Source organism: Sorghum bicolor, chromosome 3, assembly GCF_000003195.3.
Source record: "Sorghum bicolor cultivar BTx623 chromosome 3, Sorghum_bicolor_NCBIv3, whole genome shotgun sequence".
Classification (NCBI taxonomy): domain Eukaryota; kingdom Viridiplantae; phylum Streptophyta; class Magnoliopsida; order Poales; family Poaceae; genus Sorghum; species Sorghum bicolor.
In genome coordinates this window covers 469,239-486,924 of record NC_012872.2, presented here as the reverse complement: position 1 = coordinate 486,924, position 17,686 = coordinate 469,239, and the positions used below count along the sequence as shown (strand labels likewise).

The window sequence follows — 17,686 nt, the reverse complement described above, 5'->3', positions numbered from 1 at the left end:
TTCAGCCATGACTTTTCAGTCAAACAAACAATATATGTGGAAAGAATACATACAGACCGGTCGTGTGGCAGAAAAAGATAGAGCTAGAAGATAGAACTAGACTCTAGGACATAGCTAGAGCGTTGCGCGCGTGCACCAAAACAATGTTGAACGAAACCATACCATATTTTTTAAGTAGTAACACATATGTAACACTACCCTACACTATATAAGGGGAGGTAGTGGTGAATAGTTTCATATCTTAAGTATTTCATAGCTTACAACCCTAGATAAACTTATCGGCACCCGTATAAACCCGAGCAAGCGTAAGGGACTCCACTAAACGTAGGGTACCCTGCACTTGAATAACTCATAAATTGTCTCATGCATGATGATAACTCCTTCAAGGATGTTGCGTCCTCGCATAAATTAAGGCAGTTTGAGTTGGACCGTTTATATAATCTGCTATTGAGTTGATTCAAATATTTGCTAATTTAGTGAAATTTTGAAGCTAACATTTAGCAAGCAATTGACCGATGCAGTTAAATTCTATTTGCTTCTTGGACTTTCGGAGTCAGTGTTATGACACCAAAGTTGATACTAAAGATGACATTAAAGAGTAGCAAGGTTTCCAATTGAAGATTAAAAGTTCAAAACCCTTTCATGCCATCACAAAACTTTAGATAAAATTCAGCCGAGTATCCATTTAGCCTAGTGCTTTATTGTGTTCCATCACAAAAACCTACATCCTAAAGTATAAAAAATATTTCAGAAACAAACTAATGATATTAATTTACTCTCCATTCCAAATTATTTCAGAAACAATAATCTTGAGAAGCCAAAACATTATATAATTTGAAATAAAAGAAGTATTATATATCATAACAAATTTTTTTTATATTTAATAAAGAATTTTAGGTCATTGAATAATCAAAAGATGAGATTTGTTTCGTCTTTTTATGGGAGGATGTGATTTGACAAAGTGATTGTCCTTGGTAGCTGTAGAGGTAGCAACGGCGCATCGAGCACATGGTGTTTTGGGCCGAGAGAAAAACGTCAAATAAATGTTACAATATCTATTTATATTTATCTTTTTTATAAAATTTAAAGTCTATAATTTATTTTATTGATAACTATGACATCTATGGTATTAGATAGTTAATATTTACAATAATATTTAGCTCAGAGATATATTTATTTAATAATAAAAATAAAAATTACTTAAACCTTATATTACTCTAATATTACTTCTTAATATACCTTAGTATTATATTAAAACATGATAAGTTTGTTGCTAGCTTTATTTTTTTATTTAGATTATAATTCCTATGAAATATGATATATCAGTTAAATGTTTGTAGATTATGAACACATGAGCTTATGAAGTGTTCATATGACATAACAACACATCGTGCAAAAGTAGTGGAAGCATCCTCAAGCATAAATTTAGGTAAATTAGTAAATCAGTGAGATATGCAGAAATGGTGCTAAAACTTTTACCACAAATCAAGCATCACATTAAATAGGTGAAAGCCCAAGTTTGGTTTTGGTAATTAATGACACCAAGTTGCTAATGCCTTGTGTTTAAGTGATTTGAGTTAGGCATAGCAACACATGTGATGAAGGTGCATGATGGCATGGAAAGGTGGCCATATGATCACAAAGGGATGAAGCATGAAGTGAAGATCATGGTGATAGACGAGGAGCAAAGTCATCAAGGCAAAGGTATAAACATAGGGCTTCACTTTTGTCGGTCTAAGATGAGTAGAGAAGTGATTGACCGGGTTTAGGATAGATAGCCGACTATCAAGAGGGGAAATCGCGGTCATCTCTCGAATCAAGTGCTACTAGGTCTACATCTTGAGCATATGCATTAGGATCTAGTAAAGTGCTAACCTAACTCCTTTGGTTAAAATGTTTGTGAAAAGCTAACACACATGCACTTTGGTGGTGGACACTTGTTAGTGTTAGCACATTTGCAAAGGAGGTGGAGTTCCTAGGGCTGAGAGGGGTGTGGGTTCCTCTGATTCGGCGCTTTTGAGAAAAAATAAGTGTATATTTTCTATTACGCCGGTGGGAAATTTGGAGAAGTCGCGGGAGTGTTTTTCTCGGTGAGAAACACTCACCGGACGCTGAGTGCGGAGGCACCGGACGCTGGCCTCAGAGTCCGGTGTGCTTGACCCTGCTAGGGTTGAGCACCGGACGCACTCTGAGAGCGTCCGGTGGTTAGCGTCCGGTGTGAGGGCGTTTTGCGACCCTCTCTGCGCATGGGTCCGGTGAGCACCGGACGCTACCGGTGCTTAGCGTCCGGTGACCCTACGTTTTGCGAACCTCTCTGCGCATGAGTCCGGTGTGCACCGGACACGTCCGGTGTGAACCTACAGAGCGTCCGGTGGTGCGCAGGTGACCGTTAGAATCTGACACGCGGGATTCAAGTAGGACACGTGGCCTTCCCCTGAGCACCGGACGCTGGGGGTCGAGCGTCCGGTGACCACTTAGTAGTGTCCGGTGCCCCCGTTTTCAGCCAAGTGAAAGTGGCCAACGGCTAGTTCTTTGAGGGGGCTTATAAATAGTTGGTGGCCGGCTTTGGGAGGTTCTCTCTTGCACTTTTGAATACTTGAGGCATCCTTTGAGCTAGAGAACACTCCCTCCACTCATTTCCTTGCTTGATTGCTAATCCTAGTGAGATTGAGTAAGATTCAAGTGCATTGCTTTGAGAGTTGCATTTAGTGGCACTTGATTCTTGAGTTTGCTGCGGATTTCTTGTTACTCTTGGGTGTTTCCCGACGCCCTAGACAGCTTGGAGCAGTGGTGGTGTTGAGCTCGTGATTGGAGATTGTTTCGAGCCTCACCAAGTGATTTGTGAGGGGTTCTTGAGCCTTCCCCGCGGGAGATCGCAATTGGCTACTCTAGTAGATTGCTCGTGGCTTGGAGGATCCCTATCTTGTGAGTGGATGTGCGGCACCCGCTGAGGGTTTGACTTTGGATTGCCAATTAGCTCGTGATCCATCAAGTGGGTGTATCACCACAACGAGGAGTAGCTTGCCGGGAAGGAAGTGAACCTCGGTAAAAAATCTTGTGTCATCTCTTGCCGAGGATTCTCTTGTGATTGTGAGTGATTGGTTGGATATATCTCCACTCTACAACGTTGGTATTGTTGACGGTCCTTAAGTATCAAATTTAATTATCAAATAAATAAAGAAAAGGATCCAAATGACATAAAGATCTAGACTTAGGGTTTTATCTGACAGAATTCCACGAGTTTTGGTGTTTGTCTATTTCTGCAGGGGGTTATCACGAAATATGGAAGAAAGGCCCACATGTCAGGATTACATAAAGATATTAACGTGCTGCGCAATTATCTTACATCTAGAAGACTCCAGAAGCCACGAGACCGAAGCGGAGGCGAATCGGGGCCAGAGACAGGGCGCCCGCCCTGTCCAACTGGGCGCCCGCCCTGTCCAACTGGGCGCCCGCCCTGCCCCTAAGTCCAATCAGGACTCTGCTTCGCGGGAAGTCTCCACCGACCTAAAGGATGAATCTAAACCATACAATCTATGTCGGTTTGATCCAAGGGCCCATATTCACTTGAAGGGACTATAAAACCAGACCCCCTGGCCCCTGGAGGAGAGAGCCTCTCAACCCTAATTCATTGTTCCATCAAGGGAGAAGAAGCCTCTGATCAAGATTAGAGCCACCACATCAATTAGATATCTAGATTAGCATAGCTACATAGGATTAGAACTAGAAGGAGTCAATCTTCGATTGGTTTCCGGATCTGTCAGGAGGATTCTTGGTAATTCTCTAATTGTGCTTCTAATTGCTTTCTAATTATCTTTGTTCTTCAATATTATGAATATGACTTTGTTCTACTTCAATATATTGCTTATGACTTTGCTCTATTTGCTTATATTCAAGATTATATTGTTCTTAGTTTATCATAGTTATGTACTTGGCTTAGTTAGATACGATCTATATACATGCTTAGGATCGTATAGCGTTTATCCATCGGATCCATGGGTAAATGATAGATATTGTGTAGGCGTGGTACTTATACCGTATTTATCTGCGATTGTACCCAATATGCCAGATCGTGGGGTAGTTCGTGATAGTGACAGCTTCATTGATTCTTATATAGTCCCCCTCTCGTGTATTGGGCTGGCAGAGCAACATTATTACAGGGGAGTGATTGCTATGTTTCTCATATTCCTTGCTAATATCACTATGCATGGGCGTAGTCTTGTCTCGCAATGATTGCTAAGTATGCTTGCACTAACTATGATATGCTAGACTATATAGTTAAGAATAACTTAGGGAATATTCTTGTAGTTCGTTCTAATACCATGCTAATGACTTTCTAGAGTATCTAATTGAGGTGCTTATCATATTTATTATGTGGCTAGATCAGATTAGTTATCCTTGTCACTATTATCATTTCATATATCTATTATGTGACACTTATCCCTGTATGAAGAGTTAGATATAATGTTCTCAATTATACATGCAATGATAGATGCTCAATCTCATATTCTATTCTGTAATCAATAGTGATGATTGATTAATCCCTTCCCAGTGGTAAAAATATAAATAACGATACCTGGAATACTTCCCGGTTAAAATGCTATATCGGTATTAATCTGTGCGCTTGCAGATCCCATTCATTATTTATTTAGAAGAGCAATTGCATATTTCAATACCGCGTCTCTCATGTCATGCTGGGGATGACAACTTGGCTTAAGTGATGTGAGGGATAGGTTTGGCATTTTTGGCACCGTTGCTAGATTTAGAACTTAGTCTACTTTTGGTAATGATGTTAAGAATACCCAACAGGTATAACAATCACTCTCCACTCCTTACTTACGTGTTTACCTTGCTATTTGTTTAGCTTGTTTAGTTTAGTTTTCTTGTTTAGGAGTGTAACTAGCCTTCTCTAGTTGTTGTGCTTTAGTGTTTAGCCTTGTACTTATTTGTATAGGAGGCTTGCATAGCTTAGTTGAGCTAGTGCTAGATTTGCTTCGCCATTTGTTTTACTAACTCACTTGCTTAGTGAAGTTTGTAGAATTTTAAATAGGCTATTCACCCCCCTCTAGCCATTTGGACCTTTCAATAGGCTACCATAAAATTTTCATAATAATTGGAACAGATAATTACAATTTTAATTTTACACTAAAAAACATGGGCAAGCATCTCCAGCAAAAAAATACTACAATTTGTGGTTTTTTTTGTTTACTGCAAGGATCTACATATGTGGAGCTGAACAAAATTTGTTTTGTAATTTTTAGATTTTTTCTATGAATTACTACACATTTATCAATTTTCAACTGATCAATTTTACACTAAAAAGCATAGGTAAGCATCTCCAGCAAAAAAATACTAAAATTTATGATATTTTTTGTTTATTGCATGGATCTACATATGTGGAGCTGAACAAAATTTGTTTTATAATTTTTAGATTTTTATATAAATTACTACGTATTTATCAATTTTCAACCGAGTTAAAGAATAAAAGAAAAGTAAATTAATAGAACAAACACTTTGCACCTAAGCCCCTGTACTTTCCTTATTTTTAATGTGTTTTGATGTGTATAGAAGATTTTATATTATGAACCCTAGAAAAGTTTCTATTTTATTTTCCTCTACCACTCGTTCCGGCCAGACTCGAATGGAGGCGGACGAGGCGGATAGATTTTTAGGTAGACTGAAATTTTTATAATTAAGTATTAGGGAAAGATAATAAAACATCAAAAATAAATATTTAGGTAGGGCTCTATCAAAAACAAAGTTTTCTAAACAATCTTGCCTAGGCATAACCAAGGTCCTTGGACGAGATCAACACCTGTTGGGCTCGGGCCAGACTTAATTTGCTCATGTCTAGCTAGTCCAGTAATGCAGTTGAAAAGTATCTTCTCCTAACTTCCTCTCTTTGTTTCCTAAGAGCTAGTTTACCAAACATTTTTGAAAAACAACAACTTTACTTATCAACCCTATTTACGAAATCATGGAAAAATCCACTTTGTTAGTAAAGATAGAGGTGAGTTATACCAAACAACCCTTAACTTATACTTATGTACTCTAGTACAAATGCATGTATACCAAGTAATTGCTTATTATATTGCCATATTATGACATTATGTGTGTGTATACATATAAGCGCGCGACAAAAGAACGCCGGATCAGAAGGGAATAAACCGTGGCATTACTCTCGTGCATATGCAATTCCAACGTGAGAAGCAAAATTATCGTAGATCGGCAGGTTAGGTTTCTTCGATAGAATCTATCTATCCGGATTTAAGTTCTCGACTTGACATGAGTGTTTGTATTTTTTTGAATTTATTCTAGGATTTAATGATATTATGCTTTCAGTGGTAGGTAAATATCTCACTCAATTGTGAGGCGTCTATGGTGACTTCGTGAATTTTGAGATTTACCGTCTTAGTCCTTCGAAGGTGCTCATAGGGGTAGGGTTTACGTGTGTGTTCATATACCTCTTGACTGTGAGACACCTACGGTGATTTTGTGAATCTCGAGATTTGCTGGCTCAGTCCTTCAAAGGTGCTCATAGGGGTAAGGTTTGCATCAATAATGAGGCGCCTGTGATGACTACGTGAATCTCGAGATCTGCCGGCTCAACCTTTGAAGGTGCTTATAGAGGTATGGTTTATGTGTATGTTCATATAGGTGAGTGTGCATGCGTGTTTCGTGTTGGATGTCTCGAAATCTGTCGGCTCAGTTCTTTAAAGGTGCGGTGGTCATAGAGGTTTACGTGTGTATTCATATAGGTGAGTGTGCATATGTGTTGAACGTCTTGAGATCTGTCGGCTTAATCCTTCGTAGAGACTCATAGAGATAGAATTTGTGTGTGTTTATATAGGTGAATGTGCATATTAAATGTATGTATTGTATTATGTAATTTAAAAAATTCAATATGGGCATGAGAAATAACGCAGATCCTGTTGGTGTTACGATGGTAGGTGGCTTTCTATAGATAGATCGAATATAATGCGAGAATGTACCGTATGCCAATTTGATGTAAGGCCTTGTTTAGTTTGCAAAAATTTTGATTTTTGGCTACTGTAGTATTTTTGTTTTTATTTGATAAATATTATCTAATCACGGAGTAACTAGACTCAAAAGATCCATCCCACAAATTATAGGTAAACTGTGCAATTAGTTTTTATTTTCGTCTATATTTAATGCTCCATGCATGCGACCAAAGATTCGATGTGATGTGGAATCTTAAAAAATTTTGCTGACTAAACAAGGCCTAGTTTAGATTTAAAAAGTTTTTGGATTTTGATATTATAGTATTTTCGTTTTATTTGACAAACATTGTTTAATTATGGAGTAACTAGGCTTAAAAGATTTGTCTCGTGATTTACAATCAAACTATTAGTTTTTGTTTTCATCTATATTTAATGTTTGTTGTATGCCGTAAGATTCGATGTAACGGGAATCTTGAAAAGTTTTTTTTTGTTTTTGTGTGAACTAAATAAGGCCTAAATGTAAGGGGATGTTTGGTTTGGGGTGTTAAAGTTTAACGCGTACTGTAGCAGTTTCATCTTATTTGGCAATTATTACAATCATGGGCTAGTTAAGCTTAAAAAATTCATCTCTTAAATTACTCTTCAGCTATATTTTTAGTTTTCTAAATACTATATATTTAATACTTCATGCATGTATCTAAACATCTAATGTAACGGGCGTAACCAAACAAGGTGGGTATAGTTCTACTGAGGCCTTGTTTAGATACAAAAACTTTTTGGATTTTGACACTGTAGCACTTTTATTTTTATTTGACAAATATTATCCAATCATAAAGTAACTAGATTTAAAAGATTTGTATCGTGATTTACAGGTAAACTGTGTAAAGGCACTCACAATGCAAGACTCTATCACAAAGTCTAAGACAATTAATTACATATTATTTATGGTATTTTGCTGATGTGGCAGCATATTTATTGAAGAAAGAGCTAGAAAAAATAAGACTTCAAGTCTTATTTAGACTCTAAGTCCACATTGTTCGAGGTAATAAATAACTTTAGACTCTATGATAGAGTCTGCATTGTGAGTGCCCTAATTAGTTATTTTTTTATCATTATTTAATGTTCTATATATGTGCCAAAAAAATTGATGTGACGGAAATCTTGTAAAGTTTTAGGTTTTTGTTTGTATCTAAGGTCTTGTTTAGTTCAAAAAAAATTTTGCAAAATTTTTCAGATTCCCCGTCACATCGAATCTTTTGGTCGAAATTAGTCCATGATTGGTCGAAATTGACGAGACGAATCTTTTGAGTCTAATTGACGAAAATAAAAACTAATTACACAGTTTGGTCGAAATTGACGAGACGAATCTTTTGAGTCTAATTAGTCCATGATTGGACAATATTTGTCAAATACAAACGAAAGTGCTACACTGTCGATTTTGCAAAATTTTTTAGAACTAAACAAGGCCTGAGCCGTGTCGTGCCTTGGTTAGCGTGTGCATCGTGATTCCAAACTCTTTTTTTATGTCTACAAGACAAATAATTTGATTGAAAACTTGTCACGTATGTGTACACGAAGAAAGTTCAGCGGCCTCCAAGAAAAACAAGGGTGAAAACGAGCATCGAGTCGAATTTTTAAGAGGATGTTTAATTACTTTGAGAAATAAGTGATCCGTTTTCTTTTTCGTTATTATTTTTTATCTTGTTGAGTGGTAATAATAATTACCATCACATTATTGCTTTTTCCATGGGCATTATTATCACTACAATTCTTCATAAACTAATAACTAGTATAGCATTGACATATTGGGTCATTTTCATCAAAATTATGGCTTGAAGTTATGTATAACAAATTAGGTCATTTTATCAAAATTATGGCTTGCACTTATGCATGGCAAATCGGTTCATTTTACCAAAATTATGGCTTGCAATTAAGCATGATGTGCCATCCCATCGAATTAGGGGTAGTTCAAACCAAATATCCCCTAAGCTTATGGATCGTAGCGGCTAAAAGAAAAAGAGAAAGGGAGGAGTGATCTAACTACAAAGCGCATGCATAGAAGAATCCTCTAACCTCCTCACCACTCATCCTTATATCATCATGTCTTATCTATTTTTTCTCCCTAGCTATAGACGCTACTGACCCCTAGCGTTTTCCACGTCTTTGATCTAAACACCCCCGATCTCTTGGTTGGTATGGCAATTAATCTCCCTCTAGCAACTCCTCAATGCTAGAGACCATGAAGCCCCTAAAGTCAAGCCTTGATCTCGAAGCCTCAGATCTAAAGGCCGACAAGGTCCTTCTTCTCTGTCGTCACCTAGTGAGCTTCTTCGTTTTCATTCTTTCTCTCGTATCGTATCATCAGCTGCTTACGCGTGTTGAATCCCTGTAATTGGAATTAAGCATTTCTTGAGAGAGAGAGAGAGAGAGAGAGAGAGAGAGAGAGAGAGAGAGAGAGAGAGAGAGAGAGAGAGAGAGAGATTTCACCAAAATGTTAGTGCTGAAGACCGTGAAGTCCTAAATTATCCTCTTCTAGAGCCTTAGATCTAACGGGTGGTAAGGTCCTTTGTCTCTGGTGTTGCCAGGTGAGCTTCTTTGTTTTTGTTTTTTTTTCTTTTATTATGAGCTTACATGTGTTGAATCCCTACGATTGGAACTAAGCATTTAGAGAGAGAACGATTCATCAAAAAGTTAGTGCCAGAGATCACAAAGACCCTGAAGTCCTAAACATGATTCTCGAGCCTTAGATATCAAGGTTGGTGAGATTGTTCATCTCTAGGTAGCCAGGTGAGCTTCTTTGTTTTTATTTCTTTCCTCTTATTATGAAATTAAGCATGCTAAATTCCTAGTACCGTAATTAAGCATTTCCTAAATGAGAGAACGATTTCATCAAAACGTTAGTGTCAATGATCACAAAGACCCTAAAATCCTAAACTCTAATTCCGAAGCCCAAATACAGCACTTCACATGTCTCAACGTTTCTTTTGAAAAAATAATTCAATCCTCAAAGTCGGTAAACGTGCTATTCAGCTGATGGTTGTGTCTGTTGTTGATGTTGATGCTAATTATTGTGAAAGAAAAACAATATTTTATGACTGAAAAGTAGTGTTGATTTTAACCACGATAAGCTCAAATAAATACTACATCCGTCTCAAAAAAACTGTTATTGTTGACTTTTAAACATTTTGTTTGACCATCCATCTTATTAAAACGTTTTATATAAATATCTTCTATTTTGATATGAATTATTTGATTATTAAAGATACTTTAATAATGATTTATTTATTTTATGATTTATACAAAAATTTTAAATAAGACCAGCGGTCAAATATGATATCTTAAAGTCAAAAATATTAGTTTTTTTTAGACCGAGAGAGTATAGTAAAAATGTTCTGTAGTAAAAATGTTCTGTCTAAAAAGAAGTGTCACTTGTACCAGGACACCTCATCAATCTAATAATACGTGTATCTGTGGAAGGTTTTTGAAATCTGAACGGCGTTCGGCGGAGAAGCCCATGCAGCAATGGAAATTGCCAGCCGCGTGTCTCTTGGAATCCATCAACCACACTGTATGTCAACAATTGGTGCCCTTCAGCTTTTTCCTCTTTTTTTTTTTTTTGACATTTTATAGATTTATAGATTCTCCACTCTCTACGGAATAGAGAGACTAGAGAGACCCATCCAACTTTTTGGACTTGAACAGATTGCGATTCCTTGCCTTGTTTCCTCGAGCAGCGACGACGGGGTTCCAGTTCCAGCAAGGCGTCCCACCTCCAGGGTTCCAGCGACGCGTTGCTGCGGAGGCAATGGCGAATGATCCGCCACCGCCACTCAAAGCAAGTTCCTTCTCTTCCCCCGTTGACTTTGTTCTTTCGCACTACATTTCTTTAACTAGCTACCCCCCGCACAGCTGTTTTCTGTTTGTTTTTTTTTTCGTTTTGTTTTCAAATATTTGTTCTCTGTCTTGATCTTAACTTTCTTTTACTAACATCCAGTTGGCACACTTTTTTTTTTTTCAATCTTCGTCTTCTTCAGTCCTCACTCCTCAGCCACTCTGTGTTGCGTTACTGGTTCTGGCATTCTTCGTTCCCTGCAAAGACTGTCATTTCATCGCTCAAGATTTTTTTTCCTCCTCTCCTTGGTCGATTTGTTGCCACTCGCTGCCAGATGCGATTTAGGAACACAGAAAGCTTTGATCTTTGATTTCGTTATGATAGATAGATAGACAGATAGCCGAGCACCGAATCTGTTCCTGATTTCCTCTGTTTTGGTGGGCTGCTCTGCAGAGGAAGAGGGGGAGGCCACCTGGCTCCAAGTCTGCCAAGAGCAGGATTGGGAGCCCACCTGGCGAGCAGTCCCCCCAGAGCAAGATGGAGCAGAAGGTGGCTTTGGTCAAGCAGAGGGTCGCTTTGCTTGACAGTGCCAGCAACAGCAGCTGCAGCGACAGTGACAAGGTTGGTGTTTGGGGTGCCCACGGTGAGACCCTGCGTGAAATTAATCTAACACTGGCTTCAGAGTAGCACCGTCTCTTTGATTAAGCTCAGCACCTGTTCATGTACTTCAAAACTGTAGGAGGTGCTGCTGCTTTATCTGAAGTCTGAATGTTGGTCGGTCCCTGAATCACTACTCTGATAGTGTAGTCTTTGATTTGATGGGTATTGTAGATTGTGTTGCCCCCAAGCCTCTTTTGTTTGCTGTATGTTTGATCAAATGTGCCACCTGGAAAATGTTCCTTTATGTGTGCTGCATTAAAATGAAGTTCAGAAATTAGCCACTAGCCCACTAGCTTCTGGGCCATCAATTCAACAATATTATGCAACTCTGTGATATATAGACTATGTGTTTTGTTTTGGTCTTCTGTTAGTTTGATGTTGTCATCACAGGATAATATTGTTGAATGAATGCAGAATGATGAGCTTGCTATTGTTGTTTGTCACCAGCCAGCGGTACTTCATTGTGGTGATACAGATGATGAGGGCAATTATAATCTTTTGAAAGTAAGAACACTGTTCCTCCATTCATAAGCAAGCATCACTACAAAAAAAATATATATCAGGAGCTTTTTTTTTCATTTTTATACAGAAATTCACTATATATGAAGTTGCTTCATTCACAGCTTCACTACTGATCCTAGCTTGTTTTCCTTTTCATGGCCTGAAGTTGCATTTATTTTTTATTTTAAGCTTTCTCAAACCCCAGTTTCCATTTCATGAAAGGCTTTGAAGTCAAGGAGGCTGGACAGTGAGCAAAAAAAGCTTTCTGGTGCCCTTCAGGCACACAATGCCCAAAACATCATTACTGGTGTCACTAACATTGCTGAAGTAAGATATCCACACTTCCTGTTTTCATTTATAATCTCATAGTCCTTAGAAAAAAAATATTTCCACAAAACCTAGCGCTTAGAAATTTTGTATGGCTGGCTCAAATTTTCTTATAAACATACATTACTAGTTAAGTGGACTTTACTACTTCCATCTCCATTGCTCTATCTAGAATTGCTGTGTTTTTTTGAGCTCCAATTTTTCTTGCCTTAATACAAGCCTGAATGAATGGATTAATTATGAATATGTTGTAACTTGACAGGCATCTGATATTAATGGCCAAATTTTAAGTGCTAGGTACTTCTTCTTGTCTTATGTTTTTCCTTTTCTCAGAAGTAAGCTGCATCTGAAGTTGTCAAAATTGTTTAATTGCTCACCTACGTCTTTAATCTAATTCCAGTGTTCACGGCAACTGTGGATCCGCTATGGCTAGAGCTAAGGAGGTACAGGCGAAGTTGCCAGAAAACCATCTTAGCTTTACCAAGGCTATGCTACCATCTCATGTCATCCGGGGGTTTTGGCTTGTAAGTTGCTACTGCTTACTAATTATTTGAATGTTTGACCAATGCTAAAGATTTGACCATTGTTTTTTAAGAACAACTTATGCAACAAAAAAAAAGCCAGGAGAGACATCCTGAAGAAACATTGAAACTGTTAAGATTAATTAACTAAGAACGTGACAAGTACCACATCACTCTCAGGATCTTAAAGCACGCAGAGTGTCCTTTTTGCAGCCACCCACTAGGCCACTGCACATTGCAGAGGATATCACAAGTATTGTACAATCCATCTGGGATCTGTCCCTTTTCTGGCTTAATCTTTATCGAACTTTTGTGTTCTGCTCCTAGGGTATGCCAACTGAGTTTTGTAACAAGCATCTCCCAAAGGAAGACACTGGAATTATGTTAGAAGATGAGAATGGAGAGGATCATCACACAACGTATCTAGGTTCCAGGCAGGGACTAAGTGGTGGGTGGAGAGGTTTCGCAATTAAACATGATATTAAAGTTGGCGATGTTTTGGTTTTCCAGCTTGTGGAATCAAGGAAATTTAAGGCAAGTTCTTTTTCCATGTCTTGTCAAAATATTTTTTTTTCAGTAATCTGTTCATAAGTAGTGGTAGATCCAGAAATGACACTTGGACAATTAAGGGTGTAAATGAAAAAAAAAACAGAAAATTAAATGGTCAAGTTTATTTTAGAGATGTAATATAAACACCCCTCCCCATCTCTTCAATGATATTTTAATTATTATTTTGTATGTTTTACATTCAGGTATACATAATAAGAGCTAATGAATTTACAGCAACTGATGGAGCAATCAGTCTGCTGAATTTAGAAGCGCGCAAGAAAGGGAAGCTACTATCAAGTAAGTTCTTCTTGGAGTTGGAATAAGGAATCTCACCCTTTGATACATGGACATGGTCTAATAAATAAATAACTATTAAATCTCGTAAATTGAATTTTCTGATGCTGCAGAGGCTACCAGAGTGGAGCACAGTGTCCCTGCAGACGATGACAATGTCGTCATCAACAAAGCGGGCAGGCTCAGGATCTCGGATTCAGACATGGACTTTGGTGATGTGACGAGCTTCAGCGACTTCAGCATCATCGTGGACAGACTGGTGATCGACTGCAAGTTTCAGGAGCCCCTGCGGAGGACATACTATGAGCTGTGCCGCTCCCAGAAGGCGTTCCTCCACAGGAGACAGTCAGCATCGCGGAGGGCATCCAGGCGTGCACGGCGGAGCGGTCGCCTTCCCACGAGGACCTGCTGGTGTGGAAGAAGACCCTGGAGTCCGTGGCTCTGCTTGGCATGGATGTCGGGTTCCTGCTGAAGCGCGTGGATGAGCTCCTTGGTGTGTGTTCCCAGGCCCAGCAGGCGAGGGACCAGTACAGGGAGATGAGTGCGGAGAAGGCCCGTGCCGCGGAGAAGGTGAAGGCGCTGGAGCTTGCTCTGGGGAGCGTGAAGGACGCTCTGAGTAAGATTGATGCCGACATGGAGGAGGTGGAGGCGAGGGTGAATAGGAGCGGCGCAACGCTGCAGGAGGTAGCCACTGCACCATGGTGAATCTTGGTGGTTCTGAAGGTGGAGCGACTGGCTGCAAGGCTACTGCACTGAAGCCTGAAGGTGTGTGGTGAGACTGCTGCTAGTAACCGGTAATGGCGAGGGACGCAGCGCCACATTTTGTGTGCACCTTGAGGGACACTGGCAGCAAGTTTGTTGCATTGCATACTTGCAGCGCAGCGCAGAGTAGGGGCTCAAAGTCTAGGTGGGTAACAGTAACAGTAACAACAACACTCCTGCTGTCATGTCATGTTAGTATTAGTAGTAACTACGACGCTCATCCGTCGCTGTAAATGTCTGTTAGGTTTCTGTTAGCTCGTGTGTGTTGTGGTCATGTCCATCGGAGAAACACTTGGTGATGCCAGTGGCCAGTGCGCGAACAGGTGCGGATCCCAAATAAAATTCTACTTATGGCAAATCATGTGACCTTTTGTATGATGATGATGATGATGATGAAGCTAGCTATCGCTCGTATAGAAAACAAGAGATAATAGGTTGTTTGTATCGTGGACTTTCTTATCAAAATTGGCCGTAAATAAAAACCCCAGAGCCATTTCTAGCATGCGAAAGAGCACACTCAAGCCTGCACTGATCAGGCAGTTGCAGCAGCACTGGGAAGGGTTTCCCAAACCTCTCTTCTATTTGAGTTTGTTGCCTGCTGTACGTAATGACCAACTCCAACGAAGGTATGAGCAGCACATTTCATCACCTATGTTGTGTTCTAGCTAGAGCTTAATGATCCTGCAAATCTAACAAAACTACCTAATAATGATCTGGATCCAATAATGGTTAGTGAGTTCGGAAAAAAAAAAGATCAAATCATGGGATATTATTAAAATCAATCAAGCATGCCAGTTTCCATTCTACCACGTAACAATACCATATATATACCGTGACATACAAATTAGTAGTCACGGAAAAGCTTTTCTTTTTCTTTTTTTTTTTACCACCGCTCGAGCGAACGTTGCATGCATGGCCCATATCACGCTCGGCTTACCCGAGCCGCCGCCGTCGTCGTCCCAGCACGGATGCCGCCGCCGTCTGCTCACCATCCTTGTGTCCATCGTCATCAGCGTCGCGCTCGCCGTCGCCGTCTCGCTGGCCATCTACTTCGCCGTGCGGCCGGCGCCGGGTGATGGCCCGTCGCTCATGGCTACTACCGAGGCGATCACGCGCACGTGCGGGCCCACGCTGTACCCGGCGCTGTGCGTCAGCGAGCTCGCGGCGCTCCCCGGCGCGGCGGCCGCGCGGGACGCCGACCTCCTCGTGCCCATGTCGCTCGACGCCACGCGCCGCCGCGTGGCGGACGCGCTCGCCGACGCGACGGAGCTCGTGGCCGCGCGGGCGCCGCTGGACCGCTCCGCTGGTGCTGGTGGCTACGGCATCAGCGACTGCCTCGAGATGCTGGAGGCCGCGGCCGACCTACTCAGCCGCTCGGTCGCCGCCGTCACGGCGCCTGCTGCTGCGGCGGCCGCCATCGCGCACGACGACGTCATGACCTGGCTCAGCGCGGCGCTCACGTACCACGACACGTGCCGCGACGGCCTTCATGAAGAAGTCGACGCCGACGGCAAGGACGACGGCCGCGCCGTGAAGGCCCAGATGCTTGGATCCCTCGGCAACCTCATGGAGCACCTAAGCAACAGCCTCGCCATCTTCAAGGCGTGGGGAGCACCGGTCGTCTCCGGCGGCCTCCCCGTCCAGAAACGACAGCTACTGTCAGCCCGCAGCGGCCACGGCGACCTCACCTTTCCGGCGCCAAGTTGGGTAAAACACAGCGATCGGCGGCTCCTGGAGGTTCCGACCGGTGACATGGTGCCCGACATGGTGGTGGCCATGGACGGCAGCGGAACGCACCAGAGAATCGGAGACGCCGTGGAGGCTGCTCCCGTGCGCAGCGCCCGCCGAGTCGTGATCTACATCAAGGCCGGCGTGTACGGCGAGAACGTCAAGGTGGCGCGCAACAAAACGAACCTGATGCTCGTCGGCGACGGCGCCGGGCAGACGGTGGTGGTCGGGCGGCGCAGCGTCGCGGACGGCCTGAGGACGTTCGACACGGCGACGCTGTCGGTGTCCGGGGACGGGTTCATGATGCGCGACCTGACGGTGGAGAACCGCGCGGGGCCCCGGGAGCACCAGGCGGTGGCGCTGCTGGTGACCGCGGACAGGGCGGTGGCGTACCGGTGCGCCGTGGTGGGGTACCAGGACACGCTCTACGCGCACGCGCAGCGGCAGCTGTACCGCGAGTGCGAGGTGGCCGGCACGGTGGACGCCGTGTTCGGCAACGCGGCGGCGGTGCTGCAGAACTGCACGCTGCGCGCGCGGCGGCCGCTGCCGGGGCAGAAGAACACGGTGACGGCGCAGGGGCGCGCGGACCCGAACCAGAGCACGGGGTTCTCGGTGCACGCCTGCCGGCTGGTGCCGGCGCCGGAGTACCCGGCGAGCTCGACGTACCTAGGCCGGCCGTGGAAACCCTACGCGAGGGTGGTGTACATGATGTCGTACGTCGGCGAACACGTGGACGCCGCCGGGTGGCTGGCGTGGGACGCGTCGGCGGGCGCGCCCGACGACACGGTGTACTACGGCGAGTACCAGAACTACGGGCCCGGCGCGGCGCTGGAGGGGCGCGTGGCGTGGCCGGGACACCGCGTCATCACGATGGCGGAAGAGGCGATGGAGTTCACGGTGAGGTGGTTCATCGCCGGCTACTCCTGGCTGCCGGCCACCGGGCTGCCGTTCGTCGGCGGCTTGACCGCGTGATGCATGCATGCATCGCAGAGTAGTGTTATTAGTCTAGTGGTTTGGTTTAATTAGATAAGGTTTTTAGGATTAACTAATTTATTTTGGAGGGACGGAAATGATAATGTAGATGGCAGGATATATATAATTAGTTATGGATGGTTCGCGGATGCATGATTATGTTTTAGTTTCAGCCTTTCAGGAGGCCTAATTGAGATCAAATTTGAATGATGCGATTGTGATGGCACCTAATTTAAATTCATTGGAAATTCAATCACATGATGAGCGTCGTCTCTGGCTATTTTTGTTTCTGCTTATAGTCACATTCTCACTAAAAAAAATGTGAGAATGTGACCCAAAGTTTCATTTTTTCTGATTCTTTCAACCACCGCTTTAGAATTTTGAACTAACACAATCGAGAATTGAAAAAACAAAATCTTTGTGAAATGGCGACTATAACAAATCATTTATAAGCGGAAACAAAGATGGCCCTGTTGATTGTGGCAACGGATCTAGTGCAAACTCATCTTCTATGCAAACTGTACAAACTCTAATCTGGACCGCAGGATGTTGATCCAAGGGGGCGCATGAGAGAGGTG

At 42.3% G+C, this 17,686-nt stretch overlaps 2 protein-coding genes across 6 annotated transcripts; both read left to right on the top strand.

The window, feature by feature from the left end:
- On the top strand, positions 9,012-14,766 carry LOC8078093 (B3 domain-containing protein Os01g0234100). 5 transcript variants are annotated; one of them, XM_021455695.1, is made up of 12 exons: positions 9,012-9,547; positions 9,631-9,749; positions 10,440-10,530; positions 10,697-10,797; positions 11,248-11,415; positions 11,869-11,958; positions 12,178-12,282; positions 12,545-12,579; positions 12,683-12,806; positions 13,131-13,337; positions 13,556-13,649; positions 13,760-14,766. In XM_021455695.1, exons 3-12 carry the CDS (start codon positions 10,485-10,487, stop codon positions 14,116-14,118), a joined length of 1,329 nt encoding a protein of 442 aa, XP_021311370.1. In that variant the 5' UTR covers positions 9,012-9,547; positions 9,631-9,749; positions 10,440-10,484; the 3' UTR covers positions 14,119-14,766. The 5 variants fall into 5 exon arrangements, with proteins under 5 accessions (XP_021311370.1, XP_021311369.1, XP_021311371.1 ...); XM_021455694.1 differs by having other exon boundaries at positions 9,624-9,749; XM_021455696.1 differs by having other exon boundaries at positions 9,012-9,749; positions 11,902-11,958.
- On the top strand, positions 14,184-17,108 carry LOC8078091 (probable pectinesterase/pectinesterase inhibitor 61). The gene is made up of 3 exons (XM_021457862.1): positions 14,184-14,330; positions 15,307-15,512; positions 15,563-17,108. The coding sequence occupies exons 1-3, from the start codon at positions 14,184-14,186 to the stop codon at positions 17,106-17,108; spliced, it is 1,899 nt and encodes a 632-aa protein (XP_021313537.1).

Excerpts from the sequence above, each read along its gene's own strand:
- LOC8078091 (XM_021457862.1), top strand. The coding sequence starts at position 14,184 with ATGAGTGCGGAGAAGGCCCGTGCCGCGGAGAAGGTGAAGGCGCTGGAG. Across the intron at positions 14,331-15,306 it reads GCGGCGCAACGCTGCAGGAG|CGAACGTTGCATGCATGGCC; the intron begins GTAGCCACTGCA and ends CCACCGCTCGAG. Across the intron at positions 15,513-15,562 it reads CGCTCATGGCTACTACCGAG|CGAGCTCGCGGCGCTCCCCG; the intron begins GCGATCACGCGC and ends GCTGTGCGTCAG.
- LOC8078093 (XM_021455695.1), top strand. The coding sequence starts at position 10,485 with ATGGAAATTGCCAGCCGCGTGTCTCTTGGAATCCATCAACCACACT. Across the intron at positions 10,798-11,247 it reads ATCCGCCACCGCCACTCAAA|AGGAAGAGGGGGAGGCCACC; the intron begins GCAAGTTCCTTC and ends GCTGCTCTGCAG. Across the intron at positions 12,283-12,544 it reads GTGTCACTAACATTGCTGAA|GCATCTGATATTAATGGCCA; the intron begins GTAAGATATCCA and ends GTAACTTGACAG.